The sequence below is a fragment of the Pygocentrus nattereri genome, chromosome 8 (genome assembly GCF_015220715.1).
Source record: "Pygocentrus nattereri isolate fPygNat1 chromosome 8, fPygNat1.pri, whole genome shotgun sequence".
NCBI lineage: Eukaryota > Metazoa > Chordata > Actinopteri > Characiformes > Serrasalmidae > Pygocentrus > Pygocentrus nattereri.
The window spans coordinates 46,669,402-46,684,458 of NC_051218.1; the positions used below are offsets into that span (position 1 = coordinate 46,669,402).

General features: G+C 43.6%; 1 protein-coding gene across 1 annotated transcript; it reads right to left on the reverse strand.

Annotated features, from left to right (window-relative positions):
- Window positions 1-3: 3 nt before the first annotated feature.
- On the reverse strand, window positions 4-13,763 carry LOC108443108 (endothelin receptor type B-like). Its single transcript, XM_017723534.2, has 8 exons — window positions 13,583-13,763; window positions 8,364-8,831; window positions 6,885-6,997; window positions 5,430-5,634; window positions 4,529-4,678; window positions 4,276-4,409; window positions 3,960-4,068; window positions 4-2,125 (listed from the first exon to the last, which is right to left on the reverse strand). Exons 2-8 carry the CDS (start codon window positions 8,766-8,768, stop codon window positions 1,985-1,987), a joined length of 1,257 nt encoding a protein of 418 aa, XP_017579023.1. The 5' UTR covers window positions 8,769-8,831; window positions 13,583-13,763; the 3' UTR covers window positions 4-1,984.
- Between the last annotated feature and the right edge of the window lie 1,294 nt (window positions 13,764-15,057).

Below are 15,057 nucleotides of genomic sequence, written 5' to 3' on the forward strand. Positions count from 1 at the left end.
CCGTGTGATAAAATAGCATTTTAATGCAGCTTATTTGACAATAAGTAGGTACAGTATAAAAGCATTGTTAATAGTAAAAAATAAACAGTTTAAGAGGAATAAACATATATCACTGCTGTCGGAACAAAACAGTAACTTGACAGGAGAAGGAAAAAACCTACTTTTAACGTAAGTCCCTGGAACCGGACTTTCCAAGTCATTTTGGGTCGTTTCTTTTGAGCCATTCATCATGAAATTTGCACACAATGTAAAGAACAACAGGTATTTTCAAATGATGTGAAACTGTCCCGACAGCAACGACATACAAGAGCAGATAGAAGAAGTAAATCAGTTCTATATATGAAAATATTTTAACACAGCTGACCAACATAATCATAAAGGAAACATCTGGACTTCATGTAATGGGCAGTCCAAAACTGAGAGAGAAACTATTCATAAAAATGTAATAATAAAAAAATATTTTCACTCCTTACAAAGCTTTAAGACAAGTTTCACAAATTCACAGGTAAATTTAACCTGAAAAACAAAATCATATTCAGCTTGAATTCTAAAAATGATTGAGGTAAAAAGGCCTTGAACCGCCACACACTGCGCAAGACGGAGGCCACCTGTCCTCGGGGCTTGAACTGGACGAAGAACGTTTAGGGAAGTTTGAGCAAACAAAACCAGGCGAGAAGCTTTTTCTCGTCTCGTCCTGTACCAGCGCAGAACTCCCTCTCAGCACGTCAGCGAAGTCAAATATGAAAATGTTTTTGAGGTAAAATTTCGCTTTGCATTTCAGACGGAAGGCAGACAGAGATTCACGACTGTAACGTTTAGGGGTCGAGTCGAAGGCCCCTAAAGTTAACAACAGTGCATCTGTTTATCACTTCAGTTCAGTGACGAAGAACACGCATAACTCAAAATATAAACGTGTATATGGGTAATGAACGTATACAAATGGGACCTGTCTTCACACAGCTTACACGGAATAAGATGAACTGACAGGTCAGTCTAGTTTGATGCGTCTTGACGAAGCCATTGTGATTCACTCAGAGGCAAAATTCAATCAGAATCTGGTCTAAATTTCATTCTAACTTGTTCATCACAGTAGAGACGCTTCAGAGTTCAGAGAACCTTCTAACTTTTGAGGTTTGTTACGACTGAACAGCTCAAACCAGTTCAGTCAGAACCAGCCTGGAAACACTTGAGCGTTCCACAGCGATTTGAGGGGAATCCCAATGGTTTCAATAACCGAGTCAATTAGAATGATATTTAGGTGAGAGTGATGTGATGCAAATGATGTCAGCTTATCTACAGACAACCTTCATGACACGGAGTCTTCCTCAAAATGGCTTGAATGGTGCCGTCACACATCTGCACGTGTAACCTGTGGCAGAGTGCCTTCCTGCTGATGTAGTGCTGTTCTAACAACATTTAATGGCAGGTAGTTCAGTAACGGTGTAAGAACCCAGGTAAAAGAGTCGCGCTGTGCACAGAGACGCTGCTTTCAGTAATGCTCCACCAGGAAGACCCCGTTTGGTTTTACGGCCTGTCCACTGGTTTGTCTAGAGAAAAGATGGACTCCATCACCGCGTTAAGCATTACTGCCCCCCCCCCCCCGTACGGTCTCAGCATGTCAGTCTTTTCCTGTGCATCTGGTAAGAGACTCCTAGACCCAAGCCACTCGGCAGCGGCTCCACGTTTAGACTGCCGGTATCCAGCCGGTGTCGTCTGCGTGGGCCTGAAGTGACTCTGCGAAGCCAGTTTGTGTGATTTTCTGCGGACTGACTGGCGATTGTGGCCGGAAAACTCCTTGTATGGCAAAGAGTGAGTGACATCTCTCAGTTCTGACATCCTGGTGAAGTTGACTCCTGGGCGGAGGAGAATCGGTTGGAACTCTAGATTGCGATGTAGCCCGCTGCAGTGAGGGTAAGGCTTGGACATGTCACTGTGTTGTTGACGGAGCTACTTGGCCCCGGAGCTTATGATGATGTATGTGGTTTTATGACGAGCTGCATTTCTGACTGGAGCGCGAGTTGGACCGGTCCAGCCCGTTACCATGGCACGAGCCCTTCCAGCGTATCCCTGAACCCCGCTCATCAATCGGAGTGATGTTCCTCTGGCACCAGCAGCAAAGGCAAGACTGAGGGGTTAGAAACAAGTGAGACACCACAGTGATCAGTCCTTTACTGATTCAGTGTGAGAGGTTTTTATGTTCCTCACCGTTAGAATCACTAACAAAGCAGCTATTTATTCCACAGAATTCCCAGATTGAGATTTAAAATGGTCATCCTGAGTGGTCTGATGTGAAATTGTGTATTAAAGAGAAAAAAAAATTATTTACTGTCCAAAACAAGTTTATTCTCAAAAAACATACTGGAATCCAACTATTGATTAATTAAACAACTAAATTAAAATCAATTTTTACTAAAATTTACATATTAAAGTGACCAAATTTTCATTATAGCGACAAAATATTTGTAGATCACTTTAAGTTATTTCCCCCCCCCCCAAGTTATCTTCTTTTCTATCTTTATCTACAGATTGTCATTTTAAACAGTTGTTAGAACACAAATTTTAAATCTGATTATTAATCTATTTATAGTAACATATAATATTATATTAAATGCCCCTAAAACAAAACCTTTAGACACCCTTGCTTTAGAGGTCTGGTTCCTGCAGAAAAAGTGGTGGAATTCCACTTTAATATCTCAAATCCTTTCTTTCATTAATGTGATTTCTCAGTTCTGGCAATGCAATATGTTGATTATGTAAAGAACACGATCTAAGAAAGACCAAATTTAATAGATCCTCATATTTTTTTGTGTCACAAATGACCATTTTAGGCACACAAAACAAAGCATAGGACTGTAATTTAGTTGTTACCTGTCATTGTTGATCAAGAGAAGTGTGAAAGCACTCGCACAGAAAATGACAGAGCATCCAACAAGTATGTGTGTGTGTGTGTGTGTGTGTGTGTGTGTGTGTGTGTGTGTGTGTGTGTGTGTGTGTGTGTGTGTGTGTGTGTGTGTGTGTGTGTGTGTGTGTGTATAAAGCAATAGAACACTCAAGGTCGTGTGTTATCGCAAAATCATCGCAAGATCATCACAGCCGTGGTGTTATTGGTGATAACTCCCTCCTCGAGTGCTCTACTGCTTTAATACAGCAGTTAAATAAATACAGTAAGAAATGAATAAACTGGCCGTGAACGCGGCTTTAATATGTTTTAATGTTCAGCTCCTTCCTCCTAATTAGAGCTCCTTAACGAGCAGCTCGTTGCTACGTCAGAGTAACGAGCTCCGCCCACTCGCTGCTCAGCCGGCAGTTCGTTCTCCAGCTCCTTACACTAAATTCCCAAACTGTCGTCTCCACTGAGCAGCTTTTCAGTCGGCAGCTGTGACAGAAGAACAGCTGAACAACCTGGAATCAGCCAGAAATGAACCCAACACCATTCGCCAGACGGGTCTGATCTTCAGAGTCGGACCAAATCAGACTGAGCCGTAAAACTGAGCCAATATCAGGTTCAGCTCAGTTTGGTCAGTTTCTCCAGATCAGTATTGATGTTTTGGCGCCCGTTTAGTTTGGCGAATGGTATTTGGGGCAGTCGTGGGCTGGAGGTTAGGGATCTGGCCCTGTGACCGGAAGGTTGCAGGTTCGATCCCCAGGGCCGACAGTCCATGACTGAGGTGTCCTTGAGCAAGACACCTAACCCCCAACTGCTCCCGGGCGCTGTGGATAGGGCTGCCCACCGCTCTGGGCAAGTGTGCTCACTGCCCCTAGTGTGCGCGCTCACTAGTGTGTATGTGGTGTTTCACTTCACTGATGGGTTAAATGCGGAGGTGGAATTTCCCCGTTTGTGGGATCAAAAAAGTATTAAAAAAAAAAAGTATCACTTAAACCTTGCATCTCCAAAATGACAAATTTACATTATTTTTAATAATTATTTTTAGTCAATGCACAAGTTCTCTTGTTCTTACCTTGAAGCAGTTTTTAAACTTCTGGCTGACGAAGTACAGTGCCACAGGGTTGATGCAGGAGTTGAGGGAGGCCATGTTGATGCCAATGTAATCAATCACCAGCAGGAAGCTACGGTTCAAAGGGGAGAGGGGAGGGAGGGGTAAACAGGAGGTAAGCTGGACTCTAAACTCATGGCACTAAATGTCCATGAACTGCACTAGAACCACAGTTCCTCATCAGAGGAGTTGCTGACTTTACAGAGCTAATAAATCCTCAGCAGTGACACGACTACATTTGGACCGGCAGCAGGTAATCATGCAGAGGAGGAGCTGCTACCTGAGGAGCTCACAGCGATTGGGGTCAGTGGGATCGTAGATGGTCTTTTTCAGAATGCGGCTGAGGTGAAGAGGCAGCCAGCAGAGAGCGAAGATCACGACGAGGCAGAAGACCGTTTTCGCCACTTCCCTCCGCTAAAAAAGAACCACAGCAGAACAAGAACCTGGTTTAGGTTCTCTCAAAGAACGTGAAAGTATGAGATGGTGGAGAATGTGGCCCTAGTGTAACGAAAGGCATCAAAAAGTGTCGGCACCTGCTTCATATGATCGTTGAGGGCGATGCGCATTCCTTTCTTCCGGTTCAGCATTTCACACGACATGAGGGTGTAGAAGACGCCGGTGCAGGCCAACGGCAAGCAGAAGTAAAAGCCGAACAGCCACCAGTCCTTCACATCCTGATAAAACTGTGAAGACAGAAAAAAGTGTCCAGCACAACTTAGAATGGCTCAAATCTGCATTTCACTGTTGTTGGAAGAAAAACTCGTATCTCCAAAATAGTAACTTTACAGGAGAAGGAAACCCTACTTTACTTTCAATGTAAGTCAATGGAACCAGAATTCTTCCCAGGTCATTGTGAGCCGTTTTTAGTCTATTCATCATGAAATTTACATACAATTTAAAGGGCTATACGAGGTTTTCTCCCGCCAGCAGTGATATGCTTGTGAGTGGGTTTGAGGGGGAATTGAAAGTGTTTAAGTGGAAGAAACAAAGTGAGTGAAAAGAGTTTAGACAGAAATTGAGTCAGAAAAGATATCGACTGAAATATTTTTATTGACCGCTGTGTGAAATGTCTTGGCTCCGTGTTGTGGACATCCCTCCTCATTATTAAGTTTTAATAGCTTTATACATCATTAAATATACACACAATATAAAGAGCAACAGGCATTTTTAAATGATGTCAAAAATTGGAAAAGCTCAACAGTGGAGATACGAGGTTTTGATCCGACAGCAGTGCTGTGCTTCAAATTCAGAGCTAAAGATGTTTCACAGTAAAGCCACAGAGGCCACGTGCCTGACCAGCGTAATCAGAGTGATGATGCCGTTCAACCTGGACCACAAACCTCTACTTTTTAGAGTCTGTGTTTATGCATGACCGTGTGGTCAGACAGTGGCCGAGTGGTCTTCGTGGCTGGATGTGCGGCAGCATAGCTGTACCTGCATGAATGGCGTGCTCTGTTGTGGATGTAGCAGGCACACCCGCAGCTTCCTGCCTCTGTAAGTAAACTCCAACATGTCGAAGGTCAAAGCCTCAGGCACTGCCAGCACTACGGACACCAGCCAAATGAGCGTTACTTCCAGAATCTTCCATAATGGAATCTCCATCCCCTTCACTCGACTCCAGGAGGTCACCGCATGATATCTGATGAATGTACAGCAATGTGTGGTTTATGAGGGCTGATATAACAAACGCTGGCTTCATGATGAAAATCAGCTCGTAATAAGCTTTAAAATAGTAAAACAAGTTTACTGGTTCAAGTCATTTCAGTCTTTCACACCTGCAGGATGCGTTTAGGCTTATAAACTCAACTCGTTTCCATCAAACTGACTTTATGTAAAGATGTTTACTCAAAAACATGTTGCATCAGTTCAGTTTATCAGTAAAGAAGTTGTGCTTGACATGCTTCTAATTTCATGTATGTTGGAAGTTGTTATCATTGTCCTGTGTTATAATATATATTAAATAGTTTTTCATATAAAATTATTAGAATGAAACGACCCACAAACACACCCAACCTCCTAGAGCTGCTCCACAGACCCTGTTTTTGTATGGATATTTTAGGGACTGAATAATGATCAAACCTTGCATCAGATCTGAGAGATGCTCTTTTTTCAGCATGTGAATAAATCCATAAATCCCACTGGAGCTTCTATAGATAAATAAAAACATTCTATTTGAAGTCCATACATTGTTTTTGTTACTTGCTCTGAGCCAAGCATCTTATGATCACTTCGAAGCCTTAAGGCCCCAAAGTACAAATAAAGTCTGTCCTGCTCTTAAACTGTTTCTTGGGTTGTTCCCCACACCTTCCTGACTTCGCCTGAAAACAATGCGCACTTGCGTCGTTTTCCTGGCGAGTTACCAGCTTTTCCAGATGTGTAATGGTTTTTGATTGGTCAGTGCTGCGTTTATCCACTTATGTATTTTGTGTACCTCAAACCGACCTCACGTAGGTGATCAAACATCTGAATTCCGTTTGATATTTCTTTGGGTTTCTCTACTCTCATGGATTTACCACATGTGCTGCATAATTATTACACCTCAGACTGAATGAAGACCATAATCCAGCTCCTTAGGACTTAACATAATTCTTATTTATTATATTTAAGAATACATTTAGCATTTTATGTTTTTCATGAAAAAAGCAGCTCTTTTAGAATGAAGGTAGATGTTATTCCCAAGCAGAACACAGGTTTTTTTAAAAATAATTATTAGTATAATAAGCTAAATGAGTGCTAAAAAGTGCCGATACAGCAGGAAAGGAAAGATATTTCATGTTTTCTGTGGATGTCCACCACTGAAGGAGGTGAAAATAAGAGTGTCTGTCTTCAATCTACATTGTTAGCACTGATTAGTGGTGAACAGACTGTACTGGACATTCTTTGACTGACCTGTCGATACTGAGAGCGCACAAGCTAAGAACTGTGATCCCCACTGAGGCCTTCTGGACGAATGGCATAAGCTTGCAGATGTGCACACCAAATGGCCAGTCTTCTGCCAGGAGCTGGACAGACAAAACATTTTTACATCAGTTACATTCTACAACATTGTGCAAAAGTCAGAAGCCCAATATTTAAATCCAAGATTTTCGCTTGTTTATTACTTCTTAGGAGTTTGGATGTGAGATTATTTATTTGCATAAGGACCAGGAAAGTTTTCAAAACTGGAATTCAAAAATTAAAAGATTTAGAGAAAATGAAACTCCTAAAAACCAAACAAGAGCTGGTCAACCCCAAAACTGCCCCCATCAGCGCTGAAAGCTTTGATCTCTGAGAGAGAGGAGAAGATCAAGCTTCAGATCTGAAAACATCCACAGGTGTTTCTGTCCATCCTTCCACTGTGAGAAGTCCACTCAGCGCTGTGGGTCTGAAAGGATGTGTAGCTGATCAAGAAGAACCTCACTGAGAAAAGGAGACAGACACATCATACAAAGAAGCTGGGCGATGGACTGACCGCCCCAGAGTCCAGCAACACTACTGAATGTGTTTGGGATTCTTTGGATTGTGAGAAGCAGAAAATGCAACCAACTCATAGGACAGAATTACAGAAGTGTGGAAAAAATCCCTGCAGATTTCTGAAAAACTGGAAAAAAGCTGTAAAAAAAAAATCAAGTTTGTTGCTGAGCTCGATTTCACAGGAGGCATTTGACTCTGTTTATGCGGAGAAGCAAAACTTAAGCCAGTGTAAATAACACAGGCTTTAGAACAAACACGCTGCTTTATGAGTCGGCAAAGGCAGTAAAGAAGCTTAGAAGTTGTGAAAAGCAATAAAAAGTTTCACAAAAAAGAAAGTAGCCCATAAAATCTCAGATATTCAGTAGCTTTCAACAATGACCCATCGACCGTGAAAGAAAATCTACTCTCAGTGGAATCACCACAAGAACATCTACTCAGGTCTACATACAGGGACTAGATGCTCTATAATGCAAACAAACCCACGGAATGTCATGTATTTACATCAACTTCATTTTCAGGGCAATAAAACAAGGAACACCACGTAAACGCAGTATTTCAATATATCTCTTTAGATTTCCTCTCTGTGCTGACGGCATGATGTTCTGTGGAGAGTGGCTGTAGTGTTGGATCTGCCTCCATCTGTGTGTCCATAACCAGAAGTCATAAGCCAAGAATTTACTATGTAGACGCAACTGCCTTTTATTGCACCAAGGCTTAAATCCAATTCTTTCTAAGTGTCTTTTGGACCGGGACTGCCGGCCCATCTCAACCCAATTATGACTCATCCTCGCCTCTTCGTGTGTGACTGCATTTAAGCTTTCTAGTGCTAAAATTGGACGGCACCATTTTAAATAGCCTTGTTCTCAGAGCCCTTAGACTGTACGACACCAGTGCTTTGCCACTGAGGAATCATACCTTAAACACGTTGATGGGGATGGCGATGAGGATGTAGAGCAGGTCACCCAAAGCCAAACTGCCAATCAGCACGTTGGGCCCGTTCCTCATGCACTTGTTCTTGTAGATGATGCGTAACAGTGTTGAGTTTCCAATGATGCCCACCACGAAAATCAAGCATGATATGACTGTGTTGATGTATTTGAAGGCTTCTCTGATCTCGGTGGGTTTGTTGCACATAGGTAGGAATGGACCCCGGGGTGGACTCTGCATCACAGGCTGCTCAACGTCGGAGGTGTTCCATCCCGCAGCCTCAACCTCCTGATTGGCAGCGTCACCGAGGCTGACTTGGGTGGAGTCCCGGCTGAAACGCGAGGCCCAGGAGCAGCCGGCCAGCAGCAGAATCACCAGCCCCACTGCCTTCATCCTCTAGGGGGGTGGCGCTGAAAACACAGAGTGGTTCGGTCCTTCAGAAATTCTGTGTCCAACCTGAGCCAAAAAGCACACTGTGTTAGATAATATGACCAACACTCAGCCTAAAACATGTAGTGGAGTTTATTTAAAAAGCTAGAACAAGGTCGTCACTGGGAGAGGTCACACAGCGTCCTGCAAGATGCTGTATTTGTCTTACATGTAGCTGGATGTTTCTCAGCTGGAACTCCCTGAAACATATCCAGTACAGCCTGGACCTCACAGTCAAAGGAAAACACATCACAGATCTCACAAAACACAGAAATTAAATCAAAGCATCAACACGGACCACCACCTTTCACCACTTCAGTACGTCACATCTTACCAAGGACTGTTAATATTGATTAGATTAGCAATCAAGTCATCTACTGATTTCACTGACGACTAATCCAGTAACAACACAAATTAACTAATCTGAGCAATAACAAACCATCCACAGCATTTCTGAGACTTTGAAAAGCTTTACTTAAAAAAATTAACTGGAAAGCTCATATAGAGTATTGTGCAGATGTCAGAGACCATGTATTTATTTAATTCAAGTACATTTTTCAGGAGATATTTCTGAGATTAGACATGAGATCCATTACACAAGGAAGACGAGTTTCCAGAACTGGAATTCAAAAATAAATATAGAAAAAATGGGACACAATTGCAAGACCTGGTAGACCACCAAAAAAAAAAAAAAGCCCGCAAACCAAAGAAGCAGCTGGTCCTTATAGTTAAACAGACTGTCCACCCCAGAGTCCAGACCTCAACATCACTGACTGGAATTATTTGGATTATGAGGACCAGACAATGCAACAAACTCCGAAGACTGAACTTTGTAGTTGCAGATTTCTTTAAAAAAACAAAAGTCTCCCAAAGATGTCAGAAGGGAAAAGGTGGACACACTGAAAATCAGAAAACCTGATATTATGCTTAGTTCCCGTTATACTTTGGCTTCTATGTAATGAAATCATTTTTCCCTTATCAGTCTTTGACTTTTACACAGTGCTGTATGTAACAAATGGGCGTGTCTATCAGGCTCTGTTTGATCATGTAGCATTAATCTTATCTGTGAGCATTTATATAAACGACAGACCCCAAATTAGACAAACAAGCTATTAAAATGTGCGACTATCTTTCACACGTATTCCTTCACTTTTCTCTTATCTGTGAGCAAAACACTCAACGTCCAAATTAGATCATGTGCCCACGTCAGTACAGTACACCCTCTGGTTCTTTATAAAAGCCCCCCTCTCCGGCCCCTGAATATTACTATATTACTTCTTGAGGGCTGGGCTGGGACTATAGAGACAGAGGGCCTTTCTCTTTCTTGTCTTAAGGGCATCAGAAGTCATGTGTGCCGTCCTCAGTATGAATGGCTTGATTGATTGACCAGTAAAACATATGTGGCACTACATGAAAACTGGCAGGCCCAACTACTAATTGTTGAACGATGCTGAAAATAAGAGCATTGTAAGAATTTGGGCACGGCTGTGTTATTATCACAATATGATACTGTGTGATGATGCTGTATGTTGCGCTTGTTATTCGACACAAAGCTACGCACTGTGCTAAGCTGAGCTGTACTGAGCTGTGCTGAGCTGAGCTGTACTGAGCTGTGCTGAGCTGAGCTGTACTGAGCTGTACTGAGCTGTGCTGAGCTGAGCTGTACTGAGCTGTGCTGTGCTGAGCTGTACTGAGCTGTGCTGAGCTGAGCTGTACTGAGCTGTACTGAGCTGTGCTGAGCTGTGCTGAGCTGTGCTGAGCTCTACTGAGCTGAGCTGTACTGAGCTGAGCTCTACTGAGCTGAGCTGTACTGAGCTGTACTGAGCTGTACTGAACTGTACTGAGCTGTGCTGTACTGAGCTGTGCTGAGCTGAGCTGTACTGAGCTGTACTGAGCTGTGCTGAGCTGAGCTGTACTGAACTGTGCTGAGCTGTACTGAGCTGTGCTGAGCTGTGCTGAGCTGATCTGTACTGAGCTGAGCCAAGCTGTGCTAAGCTGTGCTGATCTGTACTGAGCTGAGCTGTGCTAAGATGTGCTGTGCTGAGCTGTACTGAACTGAGCTAAGCTGTGCTGAGCTGTACTGAACTGAGCTAAGCTGTGCTGAGCTGTACAGAGCTGAGCCAAGCTGTGCTAAGCTGTGCTGATCTGTACTGAGCTGAGCTGTGCTGAGCTAAGATGTGCTGTGCTGAGCTGTACTGAACTGAGCTAAGCTGTGCTTAGCTGTACTGAGCTGAGCTGAGCTGTGCTGAGCTGTACTGAACTGAGCTAAGCTGTGCTGAGCTGTACAGAGCTGTGCTGTGCTGAGCTGTGCTGAGCTGTACAGAGCTGAGCTGTGCTGAGCTGTGCTGAGCTGTACAGAGCTGAGCTGTGCTGAGCTGAGCTGTGCTGAGCTAAGATGTGCTGTGCTGTGCTGTACTGAACTGAGCTAAGCTGTGCTGAGCTGTACAGAGCTGTACAGAGCTGAGCTGTGCTGAGCTGTGCTGAGCTGTACAGAGCTGAGCTGTGCTGAGCTGTGCTGAGCTGTACAGAGCTGAGCTGTGCTGAGCTGAGCTGTGCTGAGCTAAGATGTGCTGTGCTGAGCTGTACTGAACTGAGCTAAGCTGTGCTGAGCTGTACAGAGCTGAGCTGTGCTGAACTTCAATGATAAAAAAATCACTCACAAATATCACTAATTCACTTCAAATCAAATCATTTTTTTAGTTTAGTGATTATCTCTACAATGAGGGCAAATCATGTTCCTTGGCTGAATTACAGAAAACAGCTACTAATTCAATAAGAGACCAAACAGCGAAGAGACAACATGATACAAAGCAGCTAATGTAGTGGTCAGACAATGGCATTGAAAATGAAGACAGGCAGCTGAGGTGGAGGCCAGAGGCCATTAGTCACGACCTTGTGCAGATATGAGGGGGAACACTCTGATTACTTCAGACACCCAAAAGCCTTTTGGGAAGACATAATAGAACAGCTTCCCTGCCAGCATGAACCGAGTCATTAAGTTATCCCAAAGTGGCCTCAGGGCAGTGCTGAGTTTTTGAATCCTTCTATTGTTTTTCCCAAATGGGAACTTTGACAGACAGTGTTTTCACACAGGGGGCTGAGAAAGTCCCACTGAAAACAATCAGCTTCAATAAGAGAAAATCCAGCTGTGACCGACTATCAGTTAGCTGTAACTTTCCCATCAATCTCCACTCAAGCATCATGTTATCGTCTTTCTCGTTCGCTACTTAAGTTAAAACGGGAGAAACATCCAGCTTCGCTTCTTCCAGCAACTTCTCAGTACAGTGGCCCCACAAAGTAACTGGACACCATTTCAGCACTGGTAAATATGAATACAATACTTCATAAAATGACTAACAAGTTGAGAAAACCACGTCAAACCGATGGTAGAAAGTCTGGAGTAGAGCTCCAGCCAGGCTGCACTAAGGCTACTGTAAAGGTCTGAGGCTGTCAGTGAACTTGTGTTCATAACAAACTCATTTCAATGCATTCTGGGTGCCAAACCTGCAGACGACTGCAAAGAAACTACTCAAACGACAACCATCTGAAACACACCGGCCGCCTCGTTACACAACACTGAATAATGAAATAGTGAACTACAGCCTTGGATGGACTGAACTGCTCGAAATCAAACAAAAACACTTGGTTTGATTTTCTGTTTCCAACAACCTTAATACATTTTATGCATGGCACAAATGTCCAAATACTTTTTGAGAGGGCACCGTTTACCCAGCAGCAGTTGCACAACCTACAAAACTGTTGCAACCCTTTATTTGGAGAGTCCACTGTAGATTTTTTGTAAATGTAAAATAAGTAACATTCAACTAAATATCCAGTAAATTCATCTGAACTTCAAGTTTATTAAATCTATCCCTAAACCCTAAACCCTGAACCCTGAACCCTGAACCCTAAACCTAAACCCTAAACTCTAAACCCTAAACCCTGAACCTAAACCCTAAACTCTAAACCCTAAATCTAAACTCTAAACCCTAAACTCTAAACCCTGAACCTAAACCCTAAACTCTAAACCCTAAATCTAAACCCTGAACCCTAAACTCTAAACCCTGAACTCTAAACCCTAAACATAAACCCTGAACCTAAACCCTGAACCTAAACCCTAAACATAAACCCTGAACCTAAACCCTGAACCTAAACCCTAAACTCTAAACCCTAAACATAAACCCTGAACCTAAATCCTAAACTCTAAACCCGAAACCTAAACCCTGAACTCTAAACCCTAAACATAAACCCTGAACCTAAACCCTGAACCTAAACCTAACCCTCACCTTAACCTCAAGGCAAAACCTACACCTACTTCCAGCCACAACCCTGACCATTCTACTGTAGATGGTCAACTTCACCACAAGCGTGTGAAGGGGTTCCGGCTCTGTAGAGCATCTCAACTCATTCAAATAATAGTACTAATATTAAAGCCATGGTCAGTAATGATGAAGCTGAGCCTGGACAGTCAGAACTGAGAGGGTCAGAGCTTTAAAATGCGCTCAGCAGCTTCAGACACAGCGGACACCGCGGCTGGCTGAACACAGCTGGATGGAGCGGTCAGTCCTGAGAGCACACGCCTGATCACAACAGCGACGTTTCCATCGAATGAGAGCGGAGTGGAGTCCGATGCTCCTCGGAGCTCCTCAGAGCGTCTTTAACGCGTTCAGACGCGTTCATCACTGAGGCAGGTCGTCCACTCTTTCTCGGGAACTCAGAGGGACGTTCAATCGGTCAGTTGTGGGTAAAAGCTGCGAGGAGCGGTCAGTAAAGTTTACCTTCTGCCCAAATCTGTCCTCTGTTAAACCCCTCGGTTATTCCCGGTGTCTGGTTCGGCGAAGCCTCGCCAGGCGAGCCGCTGAGAGCGCCGCGGGTTCGGAGCTGCGTGGTCAGTAAAGCCGAGTCGGACTCCTTAACGGTCCCGTCCTCCGGTCAGTGATGCTAAACTGCGGCCGCCGCTTCACTCGGCGCTCTTATAAGAGCTGCGGCCGTCAGGAGGACCAATGAGCTGAGACGCCCCCCCCAGCACAGTCCGCTGCCGCTGCAGACCAACTTAACCGAGTCTTTCGGACATTAGCGCGAGCTGCACTGACCTCAAACAACACCAACAAAACTGGACCTGAGTCTCAAACTGGGAGACACAAAGCTACAGACTTTGACTCTCACCGGAATTCGAATCTGTCCGTTCCACCTTAAATAGAGCAGAAGTTACATTCTAGCGTCTGTAACTGTCGAATCATTTAAGGTGGAACGGAAAAATTCGATCAAGAGGCTGATGAGCAGAATATGGAAGTCCGGAGATGCCACGAGCTGTTGCTATGATATTCTGGATTGTTTTCTTGAGATGACAAGATAAGTAACTCGTTATTTCAGAATAACAATACTGTTATCTTGAGATAACGAGTTGTTTGTTATCTTTACATAATAAATTGTTATATTGAAAGAACGAATTACTTATCTTGTTATCTCAACATAACATTATCTTGAAATAAGGAGTTACATATATTGTTATCTCAAGATAACAATCCAGAAAACAATAGCAGCTCAGGGCGTCTCTGGACTTCCGTAAGAGAAAGTCAGCTTCAGCATTTTAACCTTCGGCTCTTGCAGTTGTGGGATGTGATGGACACAATCCTGATGGACTGAACTTTTCTTAGTAGAATTGTTCCTGGCGAGGATTTGTGAGGACCAGTGGTCACATATTGATTGACCCCTATCTCCAATATAGTGACTTTACAGGAGAAAGGGAAAAACCCACTTTACTGTTAATGTAAGTCAATGGAACCAGAATTTTTACCACGACATTTTGGGACATTTTGTTCGGTCCATTCATTTTCAAATTGTAAAAAACTGGAAACTGGGTTTTGATCCGGCGGCAGCGATATCGTCTCACACCCAGTGAGATTCCTCCCCCTTAACTTCCACTGAATTCATACGCTTTGCTAATTCCCTCATAATAAGCAAGGAGCAGTCGACGAGCCAGTAATCACACCATCGCAGGCAGAGCGGCTCCGGTGCGTTCAGAGCTCCTATATTCAGACACTCACCCCACAGTTCCACATTGTTCTGCCACAGAACTGGATTCTGTGGGTTTCTTTATGACGGGATATTGCAGCCGAGTCTACAGGCTAAAAGACCGTAAGTGCCCTTTTTAAAGAAGGGGCTGCAGCTGGGGTGGGATAATGCTTTAGAGTGACAGCACCACAGGTTTGGATGGACTAACTCAATGACAATTTAGGGAAAGAAAACAGCC

What these genes read in the sequence shown, in the direction of transcription:
- LOC108443108 (XM_017723534.2), bottom strand. Translation starts at nt 8,768, where the DNA reads ATGAAGGCAGTGGGGCTGGTGATTCTGCTGCTGGCCGGCTGCTCCTGG. An exon ending in TGCGCTCTCAGTATCGACAG is followed by an intron (nt 5,635 to 6,884) that starts GTCAGTCAAAGA and finishes TACATTCATCAG; the next exon opens with ATATCATGCGGTGACCTCCT. An exon ending in AGTTTAAAAACTGCTTCAAG is followed by an intron (nt 2,126 to 3,959) that starts GTAAGAACAAGA and finishes CTAACCCCTCAG; the next exon opens with TCTTGCCTTTGCTGCTGGTG.